We start from the raw sequence: 26143 nt of genomic DNA on the forward strand, positions 1-26143 counted from the left end.
GTCCTGCGTGTGCCTGGCGATGTCCCCCTGTTTGCTCTGGACTGCTGTCCTGCGTGTGCCTGGCGATGTCCCCCTGTTTGCTCAGGACTGCTGTCTTGCGTGTGCCTGGCGATGTCCCCCTGTTTGCTCTGGACTGCTGTCCTGCGTGTGCCTGGCGATGTCCCCCTGTTTGCTCTGAAGTGCTGAAGAGAGCGCAGCTTTGCATCCCTGGGCTCCAGTTCACTTCCCTTCTGTTATTGACCACGCTACTAATTTATCACTTACCGCAGTCATTTACTTAATGATACTGGGTGCCAGAATGTGTTAGGCAATGGAAATTAAAAGAGATATAAGGTGTTTGTACAGTTGTCCCCGATATCCACAGTGGATGGGGTCCAGGACTCCCCGTGGATGCCAGTTGCTCACATGCTCAAGTCCCTGATCTAAAATGCCTGACATTTGCATGTAACCAGCGTGTGTCTTCCCATGTGCTTTTTTTTTTTTTTAATGTTGGCTTTATTTTTTGGCCAGGGCTGGGTTTGAACCCACCACCTCCAGCATATGGGGCTGGCGCCCTACTCCTTTGAGCCACAGGTGCCGCCCTCTTCCCATGTACTTTACATCGTCCCTGCACTGCTTACAGCACCCAACTCAGTGGAAATGCCACTTACTGGTTGTTATACTGTATTTTTATTATTTTTAAATTTTGTATTATTATTTTTTATTGGTTTTTTTCTAGATATATTTTATCTGAGGTTGGTTCAATCTGTGGATAGGGAGGAGTGATTGTAAAATGAGGAAAAAGGAGACAATTAAGGAAACAAATAAAATATAATGCATTTGGGTAAACATTAGCACTTAGGATATTACAGGACCATAGACAAGTCTTCTCAGTATGTGGGACTTAGATCAGCAGCATCAGATTCACCTGGAAACAGAAATACAAATTCTTGGGCTCTGCCCAGATCTGCTCAGCCAAAAAGTCTGGCAGTGGTGCCTGGCTTTCTCTGTTTTCACAAGGCCTCCAGGTGGGTCTGGCGCATGCAGAGTTTGAGAACCATTGGCATAGAAAAGAAACCCTCCCTCACCCAGACTTCCAGGTCATAAAAAGCTTCCTAGTGAAGGCTGTGCATGAGCTGAGCCCTGAAGAAGGCATTATCCAGGGCAAATGGGAATAGAAGTGTGGAGGCAGAAGACAGCCGCCTTTGTGAGACCAGAAAGTGAGAGAGGCCTGGAATCCCGTGAACATCACGCGCCAGTCTTTGTACTGAGTGTGTTACGGAGATTACCTCTAATTCTCATCCAAACATGGAAAGAATGGGCAATACTTCCTTAGGTGTTAGTACCAAAGTAGAGAGGTTAAAAAAAAAAAAAAAAAAAAAACACCAAGTTCATAGACCCAAGGCATGGCAGACCCAGGATTTGAAGCCAGTCAGGCTGCTTCATAGCCTTCCGCTCTGTTCCATCACCTGTCAGTGGGGTGGGGCATTTCACCCGTGTCACAGGACTGCCACCAGCAAGAGAGATGTAGTTGAAAGCTATAAATAAAGTGCCAACAAGTGTGTCAACTCTTCCCTTTGGCATTCTTACAAGATATGAAATCTTGATGAAAAATGGAGTATTTTCATTAAACCAATGCTAGAATGGCTCTTGTTATTATTTGTGAAAATCAGTCTGAAAATTTCAGTTTTATTTTTCATTTTGATATGTGAGTGGTGGCCTGGACGTATTCATTCAGCAAATAACTTGGTAAATCTCTTGTGGATACCCCCTTGCCAGGGTCTAGGAATACTACCTCGAGCAAGACAAGTGTGTTTTTCATGCACATGGAGCTTATAACTCTATCATTTAAAATGATAACATAGACAATTCATTCAATGTTACTATGACTGTGACTCCTCAAATTTAGTATAAATTAATCCCAATCAAGAACGATTCTCTGGGTTACCAGTGGCCTTGGGTTCAGAAGCAGCCCACAGGCCTAAGGCTCCACCCAGCTATGGCTCTTTTTGGTTTCTGAATTTAGGAAATTCCCTCTTGAGCACATTTTCTTTATTAAATTCTTGTTATGGGGGGAAGGAGGTAGATTATTTCAATATTTGACAAGATAATTAAGATATTCTTCTAGTACTATATTTGCTTTTTAATTCTCCTAAAGGGATGGGGTGAAAAGAAAGAAAATTTCAGAGACAACTGGGACTTATTAAGTGTCAAGTCTCTTCTAGGGTCAGTTATTAAGCAGACATTGAAGAAATGAGCAGTTACTGATAAACCTGTAATGTCTCCCGGTTTCCAGAGAGAAGACAGGCTAATTTTGAAGGAAACAAAAGCTTGGATAGAACAATTCGAGAGAGATTTGACAAGGGCACAAATGGCAGAAGCAAATTTGCAGGATAAATATCAGGTAATGTATAGAAAAGCTTTGGGGATTTTCAAAAGCTTTCCAGGAATTAAGACTTATGTATGTTATTTAATCTATTTTTAATCTTTAAAATTTCAGTAGTGGATTCAAGGTCTAAGTACAGTGGAACCTCTGTAAGTTGACTACCCAAGGGTCTGTAGCAAACTGGTCAATACACAGAGTGTCAACAGAAAGAACCAGGCCTGCTGTACTGATCCGTGCATGTGGTGCATGTCCAGTCTGTGAAAACTAAGTCAACCTAGGGAGGTGGGCAATGGAGAGAGGTGATCTACTATGGAGGTTCTACTGTATATTAATGAGAAAAATATGCAAGAAAACACAATATGCATGACGTTTGCATTAACTGAATAATTATATTTCTATCTAAATGTAGTGCTGCTTTGCTTTTCCTGAACTCAGTCTTGTGGCTGATTCAGAACAGAAATATGGAGTCAGTGTTTTTATAGAACTGATTTTTTTTTTTTGAGTCAGAGTCTAATTCTGTTGCCCCAGGCTAGACTGCCATGGTATCAGCTCATGGCAACCTCAAACTACCAGGCTCAAGCGATCCTCTTGTCTCAGCCTCCCAAGCAGCTGGGACTACAGGTGCCTGCCACAATGTCCAGCTAATTTTCTAATTTTTTAGGCTGGTCTAGAACTCCTGAGCTCAAGTGATCCATTTGCCTTGGCCTTCCAGAGTGCTGGGATTACAGGCATGAGCCACCACGCCTGGCTAAACTCATGGTTTGATAGATGTCGTCCAACACAAATATGCACAGAAAGAAGGCTTGAGTCAAATAGAAAATTACTACAAAATAAGCTGAATTTAGTAAAGGATTGCAACATGAATATTTGGAGTGAGCCCATAAAAGGGATTGATTTCCTCTCTGACCTACCCAGTTCAACACTGCTGCACTCAAGTTGAGTTCAGTGTTGTCTTCAGTTTTCCAGAGGCTCGTTACGCTGTCATTAATTGGACTTCTACTTTGAATTTCCACTTCCAAGATGGAAAATCTTATAATAGGCTTTCCCATTAAAAAAACTTGTGACTTATTTTTTGCAGTATTGTCATTTTTCTCCTATCTAAAATATCCCTCCATTTTAGAGGCAAAATTAAATGTTGTGTATCCTATATTACATTCTGTAGAATCTTCTACTCTACAGTATATTTAAATCATTTATGCTACCAAAAACAAAAAAGGGTAAAATGTTAGGAGAGTTTCAGCATGGCAGAAAGTAAAAGATCTGCGTAGGGCATTAGTGTGTGACTTTATATAATCACATCTATAAAACATGCTTGACTTCAGATGGATGAAACTATCGATACTGTTCTTGGTGAACTTGGCAGAGCAATAGATGCGTGCTTATTACGCATGTACGCTCTTGCTTTGAAACGCAATGTAATCTTTTTTCCCCAAAATAAAATTTTCTGGGATGATTTCCATTTAAAAAATGATTAAGCCAGTAAATCAAGAGCAGAACTGCCAAGAGCAGCGTGACTATACTTATTTAGTCCATTGGTGAGTTTCAGTCATAGCATGAATTATCAAAAATTAATTTTGAGTTATGAGATTTCATAAGAGGGAAACAAAAGATTAGGAAAGTGTACAACAGAAACACTCCTTTCCAGCCAAAGATGATTACCCGTCTTCTTAAACCTGGTTAGAGAATATCCGAAATCTGAATACAGGGAAAATTTTCATTCATCTTTGTATTATGTAATCAGCATTTTCTATCTGTTGCAACCTATCAATAAATGTTGTATTTTCTGATTTTTCCATTCAGAGAAGTCTGTGGAATAAAATTAAAAACTGACTTTGTGTGTTGGTATTTTTAAAATTGTATTAGAGGGAATGGAAAAATAAAACGTGAGGTAAAATTCTTATTCACTATCTCCCCCCAGTGTTCTTCCTGAGAATTTACATGTTCATCTATAATTCCGAAATTCTTTTAGGTATTTTACTTGTCCATTCTCCTTGTCTGAAACATCACTGCACATTTTAATGGTGTTTTCAAATTCATATTTGGGCTTGCAGATACATTTTAGGATGGGTTAACTTAATATAAAATGTAGAACTTTAGAATAACTACTTTTTTAATGTTAATATTCAACTCGGTTTAAGTCTACATATCATAAATTTATTTCATTCATAGTGTGGCATACATAATATTTTAATGTCATGAAACTACAGCAAAAGATTATCATGTAGATGAGGTCCCCTAAAGTAAGCCTCTTTCTGCAGGCTTACACACAGATTTGGATGTTAATTCAGCATTATTTTGATATATGTGATTTCTATTTGTAAATTGTTTGGTACTTAGAGTTAAAGCAACTATCTTGATTATTACCCTGGATTTGTACCTCTGCCTTACTATTATTTTCTGGCAAACATATGCTGGGTTTGTAAATTACTTATCTGGAAATGAGAAATCCTGTCTCTACAACTTGTCCTTGCCAAGTCACTCTGGGCTTCCTAATAATAATGCATGTCTATGTTGTAGGATTATGGAGACAGCCAGAAAGGATAATATGCAGAAAGCACTTACACAGGGTCAAGTTCATAGTCAGGGGCAGATGAGTGGGCAGCTGCTATCCGACTCATGACTGGCATTGTTATTACTGACAACATTAATTGGGTGCCGTCCAAATATTAAGGATTGTTATTTAGGAAATGTGCTTTCCTTTGCTTTTGCTTTTTCTGACTCATTGCCATATTGTTGCTGTTTTTCCTCTTTCAGTCATTCAAGCACTTCAGAGCCCAATATGATATGAAAAGGAAACAGATTGAACATTTAACACAACCATTACATAAAGACAGTAAATTGTCCCTTGACCAAGCATTGGTAAAACAGTCCTGGGACAGAGTGTCCTCCAGGGTAAGTTCCCTCACAATTTATCTCATTAGAGTTTATGTAATTTATTCCAGAATATTTTTCATCATTTTTCTTACACAGTTACATGGTATGAGGTCCTGCTGCTTCTGTGTGAAGATGGAAAGGCTGAACTCTGGGAGAATCTTTGCCCTCTTGTCAAATTTTCCTATGGAAAGTGCTTGTTCTGACAGCATTTTCATGCGTTCCCTACCCCACATGTGAGAGCAGGCACTGACTAGGGGCCAGAATGCAATTCTGGAAGACTATCTGGGTGACTTCTCATTTACGCAGCAGAACTCTGGGTCGTTTAGAAGAGGTGACCCTCTTGTCTTATAGAAGATTCCATGAAATGGAGCCTCAACAACTTCCCATGTTCTGAAACCATGTTTCAGCAACAGTCACTGATTTTCCTGTTTTGACATATAATTTTATACTCTGTAATTTAGCATCACTTCTTATCAGGTCATTTGTAAATCTTAAAAAAAACCCCCAAACTTCTCAGTGTCTTTCATGTAAATGTTCTGCATGTTTAAAGACCGAGATTTCGCCCCCCAGGACTCTTCCGCCTCTAATAGGGATGTTTGTCTTGACCTTACCATGTGTCCTGTCTTCTGATAATTGGATTTTTACCATTGATTTCATCAGATAACAGCTTAGTTCCTGATTGCCTTAAATGAGCATAGCTGGGCATTCCAGTAAGCCAGGAAAGGATGTTTAAGAATTGGATGAAGTGGCAGAAATGAAGAGAATATTAGAAAATCATAGGATTACAAAAAGAATCCTGAAAACTCATCTTTGTCCATAACGTTCTAGATAACCCTAAATTTTCTGGACTTGTTCTGATCACGTAAAAGATTCTCACTTGACAACCAGCATATACATCCATGGGTGCATAAGTCTTGCATTTTTTGAGCATGTCAGCAAACTTGGTCCCTTCCCTTTCAGCAAAACCAGACTCAAAATCAGTGGGTGCTTTGTGCGATTCCCAGAAAAGGAAACTTGCTTAAGTTTCCAATAATACTCTTCTTGTCTAAGATGTATTTTGAGTTTCATCAACATTTGCCTGTAACTGTCATTTTCTTCCAAGCCCTAAAGCACCAGAATTTGAACATTTTATTTTGTATTTGTTGAATTAGCCTAAAATCATCAACCAAAGCCTTATGTAGGCTTTAAAATTATATGGGGAAATTTTAGAAATTGTCTTCTGTCTTAGAGATATTTAACTTTTCTATTTTTCTCTCTTTTTTTATTTCAGCTCTTTGACTGGCATATTCAGCTCGATAAATCTCTCCCTGCACCTCTGGGCACCATAGGTGCCTGGCTGTACAGGGCAGAGGTGGCCCTGAGAGAGGAGATAACCGTCCAGCAGGTCCACGAGGAAACAGCAAACACAATACAGCGGAAGCTGGAGCAGCATAAGGTAAAAATCCTGTTTGGAAAACTTTCCAGATAATGGTCCTAGTGAGGTTTGGAGATGTGGCCTCCCCAGACCTGCGCTGGCTTGATCTCCCCAAGGTCCGTCCCATGGGACGCAGAGATGTCACACCTGTCACCGTTTTCTAGTTCTCATTTTCTTTTTTTATACTTGTTACTGACCGTTCCAGTAGGTGATGTCCTGATATTTTCCAATAGATCTGTGATATTTTTTCATCTATAACTATATTTGTTATTTCCCTTGCTATATGCTATTTTTTTATTTCTGATTAATATGAGGATACATATGATGGTTACGCTGTTTGCATTTGTAAGGTAAAGTCCCAGGTGTATTTGGGTCCTTTACCCAGAGGTGTGCCATTCACCTCCACACTGTACCTATTAGGTGGGAACTTACTGACCTCCCCTCCCTACCTCTTGACTTTAATTGTGTTTGTCTCCTGTGGGGCTATAGTCGTTGATCTACTAGCTTCAAGTTAATATTGAGTACATGGGATGCTTGCTTTTCTGTTCTTGGGATACTTTACTAAGGACAATGTTTTCCAAATATATCCAGATAAATACAAGAATGGAAAGTATCCCTCTATCTATGGCTGAACAGTACTCCATGGGATACCTATCCCACAGTCAATTAATCCATTCATGGGTTGTTGGGCACGTGGGTTATTTCTACATCTTTGTGATTGAAATTGAGCTACTGTAAATATTTAAGTGCAGATGTCCTTAGGATGAGATAATTTTTTTCTTCTGTGAAAGTACCTAGTAATGGGATCGTGGGGTCAAATGGAAGTTCTACTTTTAGTTCTTTTAGGATTCTCCATACTTCTTTCTAAACAGACTGTATTGGTTTGCAATCCCACTGACAGTGTATAAGCGTTTCACTCTCACTGCACCAGCATGTACAGCTTTAGGATCTTGTGATGTGGGCTATTCTCATGGGGGTTAGCTGATATCTCAAGATAGTTTTGATTTGCATTTATGTTATTTTTTAAAAGATAATGCCATTAATAGTATGTGCTCTAGACCTCATTCCTGCTTCCATTCTTAAAGGAAAGCAGCTGAAAGTCCTTCCATCCTCATGTTGTGGAATGTGCAGATGAGGGTGGGTTTAAGAAGTGGTGGGATTAGGCTGTGAAGATCTCTTCATTCTTCTGAAAATGTTTAACTTAATGTATGGTCACTTGTACAGAGTTTAATTTCCAATATACTCCATCTTTGTGTTTTGTGATAATACAGGCCTGACCTAAATGCTGTTTTATTTATTTATTTATTTATTTGGAGACAGAGTCTTACTGTGTCACCCTTGATAGAGTGTTGTGGCATCACAGCTTACAGCAACCTCAAACTCTTAGGCTTAAGTGATTGTCTCGCCTCAGCCTCCCAAGTAGCTGGGACTACAGACACCCGCAACAACTCCCTGCTATTTTTCTTTCTTTTTCTACTTCTTCTTCTTCTTCTTCTTTTTGGTTATAGTTGTCATTGTTGTTTGGCAGGCCTGGGCTGGGTTTGAACCTGCCAGCACTGGTGTATGTGGGAGGCACCCTAGCCGCTGAGCTTTAAGCACCAAGCCTTAAATACTGTTTTTTATTAACATTACATTAACAAAATCCTGCATTTTGTGTGTTTAAATTTGTGTACCCCATTTTCTGTGCCACATTGGGGTTTTACTGTGTATGTGGAAAGCAAATAGATTTCTACTCCTGACTAAATATGGGTAATTTTTACCTCATATAAATATACAGGTATATATACATATATTTTACATGACTAGTTCCTTAGATTTTATTTTACTTTTATTTCAAAAAAAATTTTTTTTGCAGTTTTTGGCCAGGGCTGGGTTTGAACCTGCCACCTCCAGTGTATGGGATTGGCTCCCTACTCCTTGAGCCACAGGCACCTCCCTATTTCAAAATATTTAGGGGATAGAGATGGGTTTTGGTTGCACGAATGTATTGTATAGTAGTGAAACTAGGATTTTTAATGTACCAATCACCTAAATAATGCTCACTGTACCCAATAGGTAACTTTTTGTCCCTCACTCCCCTTTCCACCTTCCCCCATTCTGAGTCTTCAGTGTCCTGTATACTAGTCTGGAGGGCCATGTGTATCTAATACAGCTCCTATATATTTTCTGCCAAATTATTGATACATATTTCATTGACCCAAGGAAATAGACTATTATGTATATTATGTATTCTAGACAGAATAATAAAGCAAATTCACGACAGGTTTTGTTTCATGCCTTTCTGGGACCTTATTTGTGGGGCTGGAGGGGTAGAGATCCATCGGTCAGGTAGTGGCTGTTCCCAGCCATTTAAGCTCAGCTGACCCAACCCCAGACAAGCTCATCAAACCAGGCAGCCACAGCCAGACCTGACAGTCGGGACCATCCCTCAAGGTCCTGCTCAGCTAGACTCAGCGCTTTCAGAGCCTTTCTGGTTTGCTACTTGTGTCTCTTCCCTTTTCCGCCCCACTGACACAACATGCACATGCGTGTACATACACACACGGAGACACACACACACACACGCCTCGTCATGTGGCTTCTCACATGCAAGCATGACTTCGGGGTCTTCCCCATCTGTACAAACACACACTCATAAAATCTGGGCCTTCTGGTCTAGACCTCGTGCTCTGCAGGTGGGGAAACTGTAAGACAGCCAGAATCCAGCCTTATAGAAGACCAAGTCTCGAAGGTTTTCCTGGGATTGAGCCAGGTTAAGGCTTCTCATACAAATCCATGGCCATGTTTATTTTGATATCCCTTGCATATCAAATATGGCAAAAAGTTGAAAACAGAGTTATACAATACAAACAGTATCTCTTTAACAAAATAGCAATTAAACACACACAATAATTTATCTTATGTATAATATGTAACCGTTGAAATTATTTTAACTGATATGACTATTTGATGCAAAAGAAATCACCTTAGAATTTAAAATAAAATGTAGAATGTTATCGCTCGTGAGTTATTAAATGTGTTAGTTTAGCAAATATGCATGGCAGACAAGGACGTGTCTCAGCATCAGAGAGACAGGGGGAGGGGACAGGTAAGATCTCTCAGCATCAGAGAGACAGTGGGAGGGGACAGGTAAGATCAGACACTAGTGTAGTGGTGCCTCTAATCTAGAGATTTGGAAACCATTATGTGTCAGGTGTTTATATTCTATACCTAAGTTTGAGTTAAATGTTCCACTGTAGATAAAATGCCCTACAATATTAGTGTGCTATTCACTAGATAATTCTAAGGTTTCATAAAAATATGAATTCAGGACACACTATAGGTGGCATCAGCCCCTGAAGAGAGCAAACTTTGAGTTGCACTATGTACGTGCCATTGGTATGTTCCAGTGACTATGATTCCAGACCTTCCATAAGCCCTTTTGGGAAGAGAGAGAAAGAGAAAGATTGGTTTTGTGCCATCCAGTTATAGCTAGGGTGATCCCTCTGCCTGAGTTTATTACCCAAGTCATCAAAATCAGAAATGAAGCCTGGCAGGGAGAGAGAGAGGGGCAGAAATCAGAGAAAATGGTCATCTGAGACTAAAGGGAAAGCCGGGGAAAACAGTAAAGGACAGGAAAAAACAGAGGTGAGACTGAGGCCAGGTTCAAGGTGAACCTTAGAATAATATTTTTATTGAGAGGGGAATGATTTTTATTAAGATAGGAACTGTTTTCCTAATGCCTTAGATACACATATTTGTTTGTGTTTACAGGGTGTGGGTGGAATTTTGCTACATGCATGGAATATGTCGTGTTCAACTCAGGGCACATGTATTCAGTATTTCTATGTGTTCCTACATTTCAGGCCCTCTCTTGTAGATGTTTCAATACATTGTTAGTTATAGTCACCCTACTCTGCTATGGAATATTAGAATTTCTTTCTCCCCTCTAACTGTACGCTTGTACTCAGTAGCCAACTTGTGTTCATCTCCTTCCCAGCCCCACACCCTTCACCCGCTTCCTCGCTTCTGGGATCTGTCATTCTACTTTCTTCTTTCATGAGGTCAACTTTTTTGTCTCCCACATGAATGAGAACATGTGAAATTTGTCTTTCTGCACCTGCCGTATTTTACTTAACTTAATGTCCTTCAGTTCCATCCTTATGGCTAAAATGACACGATTTCATTTATTTTTGTAGCTGAATAGTATTCCATTGTGAACATAGACCACATTTTCTCTATCCATTCATTCATCGTTGGGCACTTAAGTTGATTCCACATCTTTGCTACTCAAGTTGTTGCCGAAAAAATGGGAATTCAATAATCCATCAGTATACCGATTTGATTTCCTTTGGTCAAATTCCCCATAGTGAGATGAAGGTAGGAACTTCACAAGGCCTAAACATGGGTACTTAAAGTAGCAGAGTCCTGAAATTGAATTGTCAGTAATGAGATCAGTTCTCATTATTTTATATATATATATATATATGGGGGGGTGTGTATGTGTGTGTGTGTGTATATATGTGTGTGTGTGTATATAATAACTATAATAAGCTAAGCTTTGAGGAAGAGAAGTTTGAATCATTGTTAAGAAACTAAAAATTCTAGATTTTCTCAGTCGCACTGTATCAATCCATCAATTTGATGTAACTACGTTATGCTGGTATATTTGGTTGACTTGGAGATACATTATTCACATCTTTTTAAAAATAATGTAATTTTCATCACTTAATACATAAGCAGTATTTGCAAATTTAATTCAGGCCATTTTAAAAATGTATATAAGCAGTCCCTGGGTTACGAATGAGATAGGTTCTGTAGGTTATTCTTAAGTTGAATTATATGTAGGTTGGAACAGGTACATTTCCCTATTAACTGAAATAGCTTCTTTTCATAAATGTGAGTTATACGTAAGTGGATGTTTGTGACTCAGGGACGCTTATATTTTGAAGAGTTCGTTTTGTAAATGATTCTGCCAGTGTGTTAATTTTACTGATTTTTTAAATTAACTGACATGTATGTTATAATGTATTTATTCTTCAAAGCACACCTGTATTAGCTTTTCTATTTTCTTTTTTCTTTATTAAATCATAACTGTGTACATTAGCGCATTTGTGGGGTACAATGTACTGATTCGATATACAAAGTAGGATGCTTACATCAAACTGGTTAACATAGTTACCCTAATGCTCAGTTATCTAGAAGGATAACAATAACCACAGCTAATGAATATGGAGGATTAACCTGTGTTTTCATCTTAAGTGTTTAATTTTACTGAGCACTTCACATGAAGGAGATAAAGTGTCATCATCCTTTTTTGTAGCTGAGTAAACAGGAAGAGAGAGGTTAAGTGATCTGCCCAAGGTCACATGGCTAATAATCCTACATGTTTTAAAGCCTAAGCTTAAAATGTGCCCGCAAAGCTATTGCATATAGTACTTGGCAAAGTAAGGCTTTGGGTCTTTGGGAATCATGAGAGTAGCCATCAGATTCTGCCACCTGCTATCTATCAATCCTACATAAGTCACTTTTCCTCCTTTCTAGAAGATTTTGTTTCCTGGGTGCATGGCATAATTCTTAATAACTTCAGAAACCCATAGAAGATCCTCCCAGTATCCTGACCTGTCAGTTTCTTGGCCTGCTCTTCCCCGGTGTCCCTGACTTCACTCAACTACAATGTCTCATCCCTGGGCCACTCACCCTACAGTCATAGACTAGAAGAGTCATTGCCAGTAACTGAAACCCCTGCATAATCTCTTTGCCAAGCACCCCACTCTCCAGCCGACTGAGCCTTCATCTCCTCTGCACCCTGTAATCCATTGACCCCACTGCCTTTTCACAGTACCTCTTCACTCCATCTCTGCCCTTGGTATTCCTCTCAAATGGAATGCAGTGCTCAGTCCTTGGAAGCTCCCCGTACATCCTCACTTGCCTCGTTCATGTCTTCCTTTCTCCACTATCCTGGTAAAAACATAATGCCGATCAAAGCCAAGTCTCTGCCTAGCTCATGCCCACACATATACAGCTGACAGTGGCTGCAGAAAAACACACCCGCAGGCACGATGACTAACCCCAGGGGGCCAATGCTGCTGCCTGACAGTCAGGAGGCATTTCCCAGCTCCACTGCCTTTCCATTTCTAGGACAGCTATTTCATACCTTGTCTCCTCAAACCTTCCACACCTCCTCCCCATCCTTACTCTTGGCTGATGACATTACTTCCTTTTTGTCTGAGAAAATAGAAGCAGTCAGAGAAGAATTTCCACAAGCTCCCACGGCCACATCCACCCACCCACTCGCATCTGTGCCCGAACACTCACAGTGCACTTCTGTTACTATGGGTGCACCATCTGTGCGCGGAGCTAAGGCCAGCCCCTCCACGTGTGCATAAAATCCTAGCCTTCCCCCTCTCTCCAAAAGACAGTTCTTACCATTCTTTCCTTCTGTATCTTTTCTTTCTATGTCTGTTGGATTTTTTTCCATCCAGATCAGATATACTGTTATTCCTGTCATCTTAAAAAGTCTTTTTCTTGGCCCTTCTTCCCCTTCCAGTTACTTTCCAATTTTGCTCTTTCCTTTTACAGCAAAGCTCTCTGAAAATTGTCCACCTACCTAACACATATACCCTCATAAGAGAAAAACTCAAGTCAATTCAAGGTGGGTGGGGCAGGGGAATGAAGGAGTGGTTATGGTGTATGGTACACCTCTTTGGGGCAGGACACAATTATAAGAGGGACTCTACCTAACAAATGCAATCACTGTAACCTAATTCTTCATACCCTCAATAAACCTGAAACAATAAAAAAAATTATATTCTTAAATCTAAGGGAAGTAAAGAGGTCAAGATCACAGTACAGGCTTTAGAAAGCAGCTCACCGCTGTGTACCTACAGGTCACGTAGAATGAACAGACTGTGACTGTGAAGTCTTAGACTCAACTTTTGATTGAGATTCAGAAGAAGTGAGTCAAATGAAAAAATTTGAATAAATGTATAGAAAAGTGACTTGGTTTAAAAAAAATCATGTATATTTAATGTAGTTTTTCTTCTTTTCCAGAAGTATTTTTTTGGATATTTTATTTGTAGAAAGAACTTCAATATCAAAATATATTTTATGCTGTGAACTTAAAGATTTAATCATAAGTGCTTCATATCAACAGCCTCATACTTCACTAATAAGTGTTCCTTTCTCCATCAAAAAAAGAAAAAAAGAGAGAAAATTGTCTAGGTTCTCACTTTCATTTCAAAATTCTCTTCTCCCATTCTGTCTCAAGCCCGTTCCCACCAGGGTTTTCTCTGCTGTATCACCTTGGTGGGTTTACCAGGGTTTGCCCCGTCCTTATCCCGCGGCCACTTCTCAGTCGGAGTTCTCTGCGTAGTTTCCTGTCACCCCTGGAACACTTCTGCATTGGATTTCCTAATTTTCTTTTCTTATTTTTTTTAGTTTATTTATTTATTCATTTTAATCCTTTCAGGTTAATTTGAGGGCACAAAGAATTAACTTTTAATGTTGTATTTTTTAGGTGGAGTCCCTGTTGTAATTGTCCATTTTCTTCCTGTTGTCCTGGCTACACCTTTATAGTCTTCCTTCATCTTTGAACAAATAATTGTTGAGTACCCTCAATGTGCACAGCGGAGTGCTAGGTATTCATGACACGCTGCTAAGAAAAGCGGATAAAGAACTTGCCCTTAGAGAACTTGCCTTGCAGTGGGAAGAGGGGGATAAAAATAATGAACACAATAAGTAAATAAATTTAGGTTAGAAGGTCAGAGCATGGGGATTTTGGGGGGGTGTTACAATTTAAAATAAAGTACGAACGATGACATGGAACAGGTGAACACATTCCCACCTCAAGGCCTTTGCCTCTGACATCCTTCTAGAATGTTCTTGTCTTTTGGCCTGAAACAGCCTCCTACTAATGTTCCAATTACGTTCTTCCTTTTAGTCAGCCTTTTTTTTTCCTACTTTTTTTTTTAGATGGAGTCTCACTTTGTTGCCCTGGGTCGCAACCTCCAACTCCTAGGCTTAACTGATTCTCTTGCCTCAGCCTCCCAAATAGCTGGGACTACTGGTGCTGGCCAGAACACCTGGCTACCTTTCTGTTGCAGTTGTCATTGTTGTTTAGCAGGCCCTGGGCCGGCTTCCGACCTGCCAGCCCTGCCCTGACTGCTGAGCTCTGGGCGCCCAGCCGTCCTTACCTCTTTTGAAATTAAAACTTCCCCAAACTCCCTTTCCCCTTTTCCTGTTTGTTCTTTCTCACATTTGTCATCTTCTTGACTACTGTCTGTTTCATCACGTATCTTATTTATTTCTTGATTTCTTACACTGAAACAAGTGCTGGGATTACTGGGGTTTTTTCTTTCGCTATTGTATTCAGGCTTTCTCAAAATTTTAATTGAGTCAATATTGCTAACTCATACTTTCCAGAAATGTGTTTGTGTTATTAAATCTTCAAACTTACTGGCATAAATTTGTTCAAAAATTCTTCTTCTTCTTTTTTTTTTTTTTTTTTTGAGGCAGAGTTTCACTTTGTTGCCCTTGGTAGAGTGCCGTGGCATCACACAGCTCACAGCAACCTCCAACTCCTGAGCTTAAGCAATTCTCTTGCCTCAGCCTCCCAAGTAGCTAGGACTACAGGTGCCCACCACACCGCCTGGCTGATTTTTTGGTTGCAATTCGGCCGGGGCCGGATTTGAACTAGCCACCTCGGTATATGGGCCAGTGCCCTACTCACTGAGCCACAGGCGCTGCCCCCTTTATTTTTTGTAACCTTTTCTACACCTGTAGTTGAACCCCTATGCCTTCCCCTCACTTTCCTCAATCATTCTCTTGCATTGTTGATTGGTTCTGTCTGGTCTCAGCCTTCTTTTTCCTTTCATCTTCTTCCTAGAGGAACGACAGTCCTGTCACAGTTTGGCTGCCATGTGACACTCCCTTAGGGATGGCAGGGGGAAGCCAGGGTACTGACTGCAGTAGCTGGAGAGATGGTCAGAAACGGTCGGAGTCTGAATGTATTGTGAGGGTAGAGAAAACAGAATTTCAGCATTCGACACAGATTGTGAAGAAAAGGGAGTCATAGATGACTATGATCTGGGGGTGGTGCAACTGAAAAAACAGAGAATGGGAGACAATGAAATGGGGTTAGGAGGAAGGACCCGGAGTTCACCTGGGGGCATGTGGAGTCTTTTTCTTCTAAGAGGACATGTGGAGTAGGCAGCAGGAGAGGAAAGACAGGAGCTTGGGAGAAAAGTGTAGGCTGGAATAAAAATTAAGTCATTGGCATATAGAAGAAAAATTTAAAACTCTGAAACTAGAAAATCAAGAAGTGTAGACAGAGAAGAGAAATGCAGCGAGGACTGAGTCCCACAGAATTCAATAATAAGAGATCAAAGAGTAGAAACTGAATCAGCAGAAGTCTGAGAAGTAGTGACCAGTGAGGGCAGAGGGAATCCTGCCATACATCCGCAAACACCAGAGGTTCTTATAAAGGCCCTTTCTGCGGCCCCTTCCCTTCTCCTCCCTGCTTTATCCCACAAACCGCCCCTCCTTGCTCTGTCTGTTCTGTCTCAACCATTTAGAAAGGTACGTTGATCGTACAGTTCCCACAGCGCTGTGGATTTATCACTTTCACCTTAGAGTTCTGATGGATTTTGCTTTATAGATTTCGAGGCTTAATAAGTATGTTCAAGTTCAGGAACAATATAAACTTCTAGCAAGTGGAAAGTGAAAAGATTCCTCTTTAAGCAGTTAATTACAGATGATCCCCAGCTTATGATGGTTCAACTTAGAATTTTTTGACTTTGTGATGGTGCTAAAGTGATAAGGGTTCGAGTAAAAACACGTTAAATCTTGAACTTGGATCTTTTTCCAGTACTTGGTATGTGGCATCATACTCTGACATCAGATATTTAACACATGATTATAAAGTGGGGTTTATGTCAGATGATTTTACCCAACTGTAGGCTAATGTAAGTGTCTTGAGCATGTTTAAGGTAGGCTAAGTTAAAATGACATTTGGTGAGTTGAGCATTTTAAATGCATTTTCAACTTACAGTACTTTCAACTTACACTGGGTTTATTGAGATGTAACCCCAACATAAATCAAGGAGAACCTGTAATTATAATCATTTCTGTAATTTACTCTATTTTGTCTGATATTAATACACTTACATAAGCTTTCTTATAGTATTTGCCTGACATGTTATTTTTCATTTTATTGATTTTAATTTATGTTCTTAATAGTCTCTTATAAAAGATAGTTCTATTTTTTGGTTATTTGTCCTATATGACAATTTCTGTCTTTTAACTAGTAAATTTATACTCTATTTAATTCATTTATTATCATCAGTACACTTGAATTTGCTTCTATCATCTGTCACTTTGCTATCTATTTGTCCTTTTTTTTCTTTTTTTCTACTTTCTTGCTATTTATAAATTAGGGAGATTTGGGGGTTTTTTGTGTGCTTGCTCTTTTTTCTTATTCCATAGTCTTTCCTCTGTTGGCTTGAATGTTATAAATTCTAGTTTTGTACAGGATGATTGCTCTTAAAATTTGACCATGGATACTTAAAAAAATTAGAAGTTGGCTCAGCGCCTATAGCTCAACTGGCTAAGGCGCCAGCCACATACACCTAAGGTGGCGGGTTCAAATCCCCAGCCCGGACCCGCCAAACAACAATGACAGCTGCAACCAAAAAATAGCCAGGCATTGTGGCGGGCGCCTGTGGTCCCAGCTACTTGGGAGGCGGAGGCAGGAGACTCGCTTGAGCCCAGGAGACTCGCTTGAGCCCAGGAGTTGGAGGTTGCTGTGAGCTGTAATGCCACGGCACTCTACCCAGGGGGACAGCTTGAGGCTCTGTCTCAAAAAAAAAAAAAAAAAAAAATTAGAAGTTAATCAATATCTTCACTTCCAGTGGATCAATATAGAATTAAGAGTACTCAACCACATTGTTCTCCTTTTAACTTACATATTGTTGTCAAGTATTAAATTACTGGTATTTTTCTAGCATCACAAATTTGATGTTACTGCTGGTTCTCCCTACTGGGTGGGTTGATTACTTTGGTTGACAGTCTTTGCTTTGCTTCATTTTTGTTTGCATTTGCTAATATCTGGGTCTTCATTGGCTCTTCCATTAAATGTGTCTCTTGGTTTTAGGCTGTTTTTGCTTCCAAAAGTTGCCCCTGATGTTGCCATACATAGAGGAAATGAGAAATTGTATCTAAATGTACCTTTATTTACAAAATATTCATTACAAAATTTTACAAAATATTTACAAAATAGTCTCTGTGTGTTGGTCACCTCTTTATAAAATTTTCCAGTGTATATTTTGTAAATAAGGGTACATTTAGCTACAATTTCTCATTTTTCCAAGGCACCTTTAGGGATAACTTGGGGATACCCTGTATTTTCTCCTATTAAGCCATTAAATCCTGGTTTAAGAGAAATGTATGACTTTTAGTTTATCATTCTGGTGGGTTGTTGTGTCTTACTTTTCAATACGTGACGCATTATTGGGTATTTTATTTATTGAGATCTTGGGGCCCAAACTAAAGTTCTAAAATATAAAGCATGAATCTCCCTTCACCTCACTCTTTCTCACTACTATGTGAGAAATTGGCTATGGATTGTGAAATACATGTACATCTTTTTATAAATAAGTTGTTTGTAAACACATAAAGCAAACTGAGGAAGATTCAAACTATCCTAAGGAAATGAATCAAATCAGTAGAATTCTATAAAGTCTAAAAATAATATTTATACAGATTACATTTATTCCCACTGTGCAATCGATGAGACATTCCCTGCACTTATTTGAGATTTTCTAACCAAAATGGCATTTTCAAAATATGTTGTAATATGATTGAGTTACTTTCCATGTCAAGGAAATACCACTTTATCATATGCATTGAAAATAAAATAGCAATAGAGAGTCACATCTCTTTTGCCATTAAAGGTTTACATTTGTTTTGCTTAGTTTTAAGCTTTTAAAAGTCCAAAAATCAAGAAGGGAGAAAATACTAAAATCATTGCTTGTAGCATTAATTACATTTTTCTTTGGACCATGTGCCTTTAAAACGTCTGAATGCATTGCTGTGCAAGTGTCATGTGTGTTTAAAAGATGCATAATTATTAGATACAGTTCTAGCATAGTGTCTTAAGCACAAGCGCCGGCTCCTGTTCAAGGTAAGAGGCTGTGACAGGCACCAAGCTGCTTCTGAATGTGGCAGCAGGATCAAATTGTTGAATACATTGACTCATCGGTACCGGCTAAAAATTATGCTTCTTAGCCTCCTGTGAACATGTTTCCTCATTTTCTGTTTTTTTTAAAAATTCTATCTTAGGATCTGCTTCAAAACCTAGATGCCCACAAAAGAGCATTTCATGAAATCTACCGGACCAGGTCTGTTAACGGAATCCCGGTGCCACATGATCAATTAGAGGACATGGCTGAGAGGTAAGAGATTGTCTGGGTTTAAATGAAGTCTTTTTGAAACATTAGGTGGATGCTTTTTATGTTTCTTTTCCTTTCCACGATTTTTTTTTAACAGAGATGCTCACATTTGGTAAATAAACAGTGGGCTCCCATAACATATGCTAATAATGTCAACATCTTAATATATTATTAACTGAACAGAGTGAATCTGAATGTACCCAGAGCCTGGAAATCACAGGCACGGTTTTTTCAGAGGCTGTATTTTTGCTCAGTACTGTAAGGAACATTATGTAATATTGCAAAAACACCCTGTGAAAGAAACAGTGGAGAGATGTGTTGGCAGGGGAGAGAACTAAATCGAAGACTTCAATCATGTTTTGCTTTTAAACCCAGAGCTAGAAAAGGAATCAGTTCTCTTAAATAACGATCCGCCAGAGTTTAAAAGACCCCGTGGCTGCATTCTATGTAAGGCTGCCATGTAACAGGTTGAGTAAGCATCATCCTGTTACTATTAGTTACATTCTGTAAATTCTCCCTGCTTTATTTCTAGGTTTCATTTTGTTTCCTCCACATCAGAGCTACATCTAATGAAAATGGAATTTCTAGAATTAAAGTATCGCCTGCTCTCACTGCTGGTTCTTGCAGAGTCAAAGCTCAAGTCTTGGATCATTAAGTACGGGAGGAGAGAGTCAGTGGAGCTGCTTCTGCAAAACTACATCGTAAGTCCCTGGGGCTTTGACAGAGAAATCAGAGGACCCATGGACTGAGCACCTAACAAGTGTATTTATTGCTGCTTAATCTTGGATTTAAACATCAAGATGCCTATGTATTAAATGGGGTAGATAAAACTTTATGAGCTTTTCTCTATCATCTGAAATATAAACCTAAATTCTGTGAAATGTGATTCGTTAAAACCCCTAGTTTAGAAAGGTTTTGCTGCATTAATCATACTGAACCATGGTGACTGGCTTTGTTGATTAAAAAGAAAAGTTTTTGTGTGGCATAACCACATCTTTGATTGTAGTTCACCACTGAAACAGAATTCAAATACTTAAAGATTTTTTTCATGTGTTCTGAGATCCAATCCTGAGCTGTTTAGAACAATTCTCTGTTGTCCACGTGGAGACTATTTTTTAGAGTAGGTCCAGTACATTTATTCTCATGGTCATTCCCTGAGATTCACTGTTACTTTTTGCACTTAGGAAGAGTAAAATTTTATATAGGAATTTTTGTACCAATTTAATTTTTAAACATTATCTCATACCATAATGCAGTATCTACATAGAATAGTAGCCCTGCATTAGTGGCCCTGCAATGAATTAGATTGATCTGTACCTAGCAGTTTTCATTTTCATGTCATTAGTGCATTATATTTATTAAAGGCATTTTATTTCTTAATCAATTAAACATGCCCCACTATAAATTTATTTGCAATGCAAATGTGCTCATAAAATTCATGTTAATAGGGCATCTTAGTCCTGTACTGCTCCATTTATATTTAAACACAGATTCTAAATGATAAAGCAGTGAACTTTTAAACTATGTGCCCATTTATAACCTGATTAGTCACAGTGGCTCCTTAAGACGTTGTGCTTGAATACTTGGGGCAATTATATTTTTACCAAAGCATCTTAGAATCGTTATCTATATTGCTATGTTTTAATTTGATTTTCTAAGTGATAAGTGAACAACATATATTCGAAAACGAAAAGATTTAACCAGTTTACAGTCAAGTCTTTTTCTAGGTTTACTAAAATTGTCTGGGAAACATTTGTCAAACACTGTGAAATCTGTTATGTTTCTTTATTCATTTTCAATTACCTTGGAAAGTAATGGAAAATCTCGTTTTTTAAATTCAAGAAATTACATTAGTCCTTTAAATATTAACCACAGATATGCATTCGTATTTTCAGATTTAGTCATGTCAAAGGATATATCCTGAGCCCACTAGGTAATTACACAGGATCCATTCTTTGTTTTAGCTATTTAAGAACAGCCAATCGAATTTAAACACCTAATGGGACTGTTCCAGCAAGTTAATGATCCAATACAATGATGTTAATAATTCTCTTTGAACTCCTCAAAGGGTACATAAATACAGAATTATTATTGATGATAAAAAAGTTAGCACTTCCTGCCTACTCCATAAAGTTAAAGAGAAGTTGATCAGGGTGGTGCCTGTGGCTCAAAGGAGTAAGGCACCAGCCCCATATGCCGGAGATGGCAGGTTCAAACCCAGCCCTGGCCAAAAACATGGCAAAAAAAAAAAAAAAAGAGAGAGAGAGAGAGAGAAGTTGATTAAGCTGCTAATTTTATTTTATTTTATTTTTTTATTAAGTCTTAGCTGTGTATATTAATGCATTTATGGAGTACAATGTGCTGGTTTTATATATAATTTGAAATACTTACATAGAGGCCATCTACAGCAAACCCACAGCCAATATCGTATCAAATGGAGTAAAATTAAAAATATTTGAACCAGGCAAGGTTGCCCATTGTCTCCACTGCTTTTTAACATTGTAATGGAAGTCTTAGCCATCACAATCAGGCAAGAGAAGGCCATCAAGGGCATCCAAATAGGATCAGAGGAGATCAAACTTTCACTTATCAAGCTGCTAATTTTAAATTGCCTCATAGCTTTCATAATTATTTCTAAAGTTGTTAATTACCTTACATACATAGCACATGTCAATAAACATTTTTTAATGTTCTGTCACCTCTTGGTGAAGAATATCTATTTGTCATTGATATTTCTTTTCCATGAAGGCCTTTCAGGTAGTTTTTGGCTTTGTAGTTTTGATAACTGTGGGGTGTTGAGTGTTTCCCAAGTGCCAAGTGTCTTACATGCCCCGTCATCTTTCATCTCCATGATGGCCCTTCAGGCTGACAATTTCACATTAATTTATCCACCAAGGAATCGTGGGAAGCACTCCAAGGCTTCACAGGCTGGAGTCGCATGCGTCAGGTGGCAAAGCTGGTTAGCTATAGATCCAGAATTCAAATCTAAATCTTTCTAAATCAAAAGCCCATGTGCTTAAGTACTGAATATTACTGTCAAAAGGATTTTGTTTTTTTACTTAAAAGATCGAATCATCAGCATGATATCTTACATCTTAGTGAACTGCAAAATGTAGCCTACACGCGTATTAGTTCCATTTAATATTGGTCCGTATCTGACAGAACTTAGGACCTAATAGGTGCTGCAATATTTGTGTCTTGGCAGCATGGATGAGGGTGAAGGAAACTGATGAAACCCAGGCCACAGTCACACAGAAATGGGTCTTTCTGAATCATGGTTCAGCTACTTACTACCCATGTGACTTCGTGAATAATTTAATTTCTAAGGGACTTGGTCTTTCTCAATTTTTAAGAGTAATAACAGTGACAATAACAATAGAATAACGGGAACTTTCCCAAGGAACAAAGACCCACACACACTGTTTTCCTTCTCTGTCACATGCCATAGGGTCTCCCATCCTTTTGGAGTATTCTCGAAAATTATTCTCCTTAAAACAGACTATTTCAAAAAGGAGGAAGACTTTCAAATAAAATCACAGTCAGATTCTTAAATGTAAACTTTATTCCTAAAACTAAGTATTGTAATAAGCCATATGCTGCTAATCATCTAATAACCAAATTCATATTTGGACCATAAAACTTCCATAATTATGACAAATTTTCCTTCATCTAAATTCTCAATTCAAACTTATCCATTTGCAAAACAGAAAAGTAATATTGTAAGAGAGAACTAGAGAATGTGCTTCTTGGCTCAGATATGGAACCCCTAAGTGGTTAAAGGATCCTTAAAAAATACTTCACAAACGTTTGTTGAGGTGAATTTAGGTCACGTGCCATTGGTAAGGGATTACATACTGTAATGTAAGTCAGAAGATAATTGGGTTAGTCCTTGCTGTCAGAATTGTTGACAATCATTAAAACATATGCTTCAATTTTGCTATGAAAAAAAGAGGTTAACATTTTAACCTTTTAAATAAAAGAACTCTTAAAGTTGAGGACTGTCTCAGTGCAACCTAAATCATGTGAATATTTATTTTATTATTCATAATTATTTTATTAATATAGACAATTCTAATTAAACCATTCCTCAGGGTTAATTTTAAAAACCTTAAATTATCTGGTTTATTTCTCTTCAAGTGAAATTGATATTGATAAGCTTTGCATTTGTTGCCTCTATATTCATCGAGTGAGAGTAGACTTTTATTAATTTCCACTAATATTTGGAATTTAGTAGCATAAGAAGTATCTCATTTTTGTTAAAGTATTGTCAACTCTCAAAGTTCACTGACCAACATGGCTTATTTGGAGAACTTGATATTTAAGGTTCAGCCTTATTTTGGAAAATAATCCTGTCATTATTATTTTATTTTACTTTAAAAATGTTTATTTTGGCTCAAATTTATTTATTTTTTGAGACAGAGTCTCACTATGTTGCCCTGGGTAGAGTGCCGTGGTGTCACAGCTCACAGCAACCTCAAACTCTTGGGTTTAAGCAATTCTCTTGCCTCAGCCTCCCAAGTAGCTGGGACTACAGGCACCCCCCATAATACCCGGCTATTTTTTAGTTGTAGTTGTCATTGTTGTTTGGCAGGCCCGGGCTGGATTTTAACCTGCCAGCTCTGGTGTATGTAGCTGGCACCCTAGCTGTTTGAGCTACAGGTGCCAAGCCTCAAATTTATTTTTTAAACTTTTGTTTTCATTATTATTTTCACTTTCCCTGAGAGACATTTCTGAATAGCTCACAGTAAAAAGGAGATTTAGCAATGCTCCTTATAAAGTGATTCTAATAGACAAAAAATTTCATATTGCTACATGGATTTGCTTCATACTCAGGAAAATGAACCAAAGTAAATGGACCAATAAAAAAATAAAAATAAGATTATAGTGATCTTCTTCAAAAATTAATTGCCTGGTTTTCCTAATAGGAAAGTTCAAATATTACAATATTTAAAAAAAAATCCTTTCCTCTTTCATGCTGCTTGGACCAAAATGTAATGAAATAAGTTTTCCTCTCTTTTTCATTTTTAATTAAATTGTAAGCTCCCCCAGCAAAAACATACTGAAGTCTTCCTGTCCAGCGTGAGCACTGTTTCCCATTTCCTTGCCACTTAAAGCAATTATTTTCCCAGTAGGTTCTGAAATCTACACTGAAACTAAGTGGAGATTATCTTTTAGACTTTTCCAAATATAATTCTTCCATTTCTAACACAGTGTCTCGAACATTAGGTATAATTTTACAGTTTTGAGCGAATCGTGACTTGCTTATTCGGGTAAATCATTCAAAATGGAAATTCCACTAAATTGCTCCTTTCCCAACTTGAGAGTAAGAATAAAATATAAATCTCTCCAATGAATTAATCAGACTATTATTATTTTATTCTTAAACAAGATAATAAACTTCAAGTATTCATTGGAGAACGTTTCCTTCCAGGTAACTCATAATTTTTTCCATCCACTTTAATCCTGAAGGATAGTTGATGTACAAGCAAATGCTTTATAAACATAAATTTATTATAGGTATAATGTTTTAAAATGCTCTCTTGAAACATGATAAAGATTTGTCAGTAAAAATCTGGAAACATATTTGAAATTGCTGTTATGAATGGCGTTGCACACACACACACACACATCTTGCATCCACATCTAAAGTCATCGTCAACACCCTTACAGGACTTTAGCTGAGTTTTGAAGGCTGATTTTGCATTTTATGATAGTGAAACTTATCAAGCATTTAAATAAATTCAAATCATAGCAACTGATTACACTATTAAAAGAAATAAAGAGCCCTTGTGATATAATGTGAATTATATTAATTGCATTAATTTTCTACTTTAGAGGAGTAAGAATAATCTTTTAAATAGGAATTATTTTGTATTTCTTAGAGTTAACAATAGGAAAAATTTACCTAAGCAATTTTTGTGTGTTCTTAATTTTATCCTGTCCATTTGCCAGTAGTGACTCTACTGCATATGTAAATCACATATAGATATATAGACATGTCTCATCTGTCATTTTTTATACTGAGTGATTGAAATAGTATGAGACCATCAAGAACATGGTTGGAACGTATGATTAGTTTGGATTTTTCTACTTGCCCTTTATTTTAAGGGCAGGGTTTGTGCACTGTGCCACTTATTTATAATCTGAAGTTCCTCTGAGCAGCCATTCATCAGGATTAATATTCAAAAAGCAACAGAATCCCACAGCTAAAACACAGTGGGGCACTTCAAAATGTTCTTCCAAATTTAGTGCTTGCTAAATGTTAGGCCCAGGTTCTCTGAATAAACTTTTCTCTTTGAAAAGCAGACCCTTGAGCGGTGAACAAATGGCATATTTTTTCAATGTAGCGCTGGGTTAGAATTTAAAATGTGGAACCAATTTATGTGTTCAGAATGATCTTAGGTTATTTGTGGCAGTGGAATTAGTTTTGTATTTTTAAGAACAGTGAGGTTGGCAAATTTAGGTAAAATATCCAGATCGCTGTTTCGAAGAAAATAGACTTTGGCATGTCTACATAAGCCTAATGTTTTCTGTCTCCTAACCATCCCTCCTTTTCTAGGCTTTTATCGAAAATAGCAAGTTCTTTGAGCAGTATGAAGTGACATACCAGATCTTGAAACAGACTGCTGAGATGTACGTCAAAGCAGATGGTTCAGGTAAAGCATGTTACAGATTCGTTAGTGTTGACTGCAGCAGAATTAGAACCTGTAGGTTTCCGTGTGATCAGAGCTTTTGTTTTTTTTCTCACAGAATCTTTGTGTGACCATGCCATTGGCCTGGAGGGCGCACACTGTATTCGTGTCTGTGATTTTGTGCAGAGCCTCACCTATGTGGTCACACGCTTCTCTCCCTGTGTGTGTGTTCTTCCAAGAGAAAGCAAAATATGCATTCATTTCCTAAATTGCAGTTTTTTAATTCTAAGCATTAAAGGCAAAAAAATTGAAATAACCTGAATATGGTAATCAAGTAAATAGGAGCATAAATTAGGTTGAAGACACAATTTGTAAAATGTGTGTGTTTTCAGTTCGTAATAAAGTCTGTCATATGAACTGGAGTGGTTGT

General features: G+C 38.1%; 1 protein-coding gene across 10 annotated transcripts in view; it reads left to right on the plus strand.

The window, feature by feature from the left end:
- The window catches only part of SYNE1 (spectrin repeat containing nuclear envelope protein 1), a 448631-nt gene that overhangs the window by 117856 nt on the left and 304632 nt on the right, over nt 1-26143 (plus strand). For all 10 annotated transcript variants that reach the window (XR_002775281.1, XM_023517949.1, XM_023517955.1 and 7 more), the window contains 6 exons: nt 2276-2383; nt 5120-5257; nt 6510-6674; nt 18972-19084; nt 19614-19782; nt 25641-25737. Coding sequence is in view for 9 of the 10 variants with exons in the window: in XM_023517949.1 (XP_023373717.1) it covers nt 2276-2383; nt 5120-5257; nt 6510-6674; nt 18972-19084; nt 19614-19782; nt 25641-25737 (790 nt within the window). In the remaining variant the exon portion in view is untranslated. The remainder of the gene's footprint in view (nt 1-2275; nt 2384-5119; nt 5258-6509; nt 6675-18971; nt 19085-19613; nt 19783-25640; nt 25738-26143) is intronic.

This window comes from Otolemur garnettii, unplaced genomic scaffold (assembly GCF_000181295.1).
Source record: "Otolemur garnettii isolate 467f Iridium unplaced genomic scaffold, OtoGar3 scaffold00126, whole genome shotgun sequence".
Taxonomy (NCBI): Eukaryota; Metazoa; Chordata; class Mammalia; order Primates; family Galagidae; genus Otolemur; species Otolemur garnettii.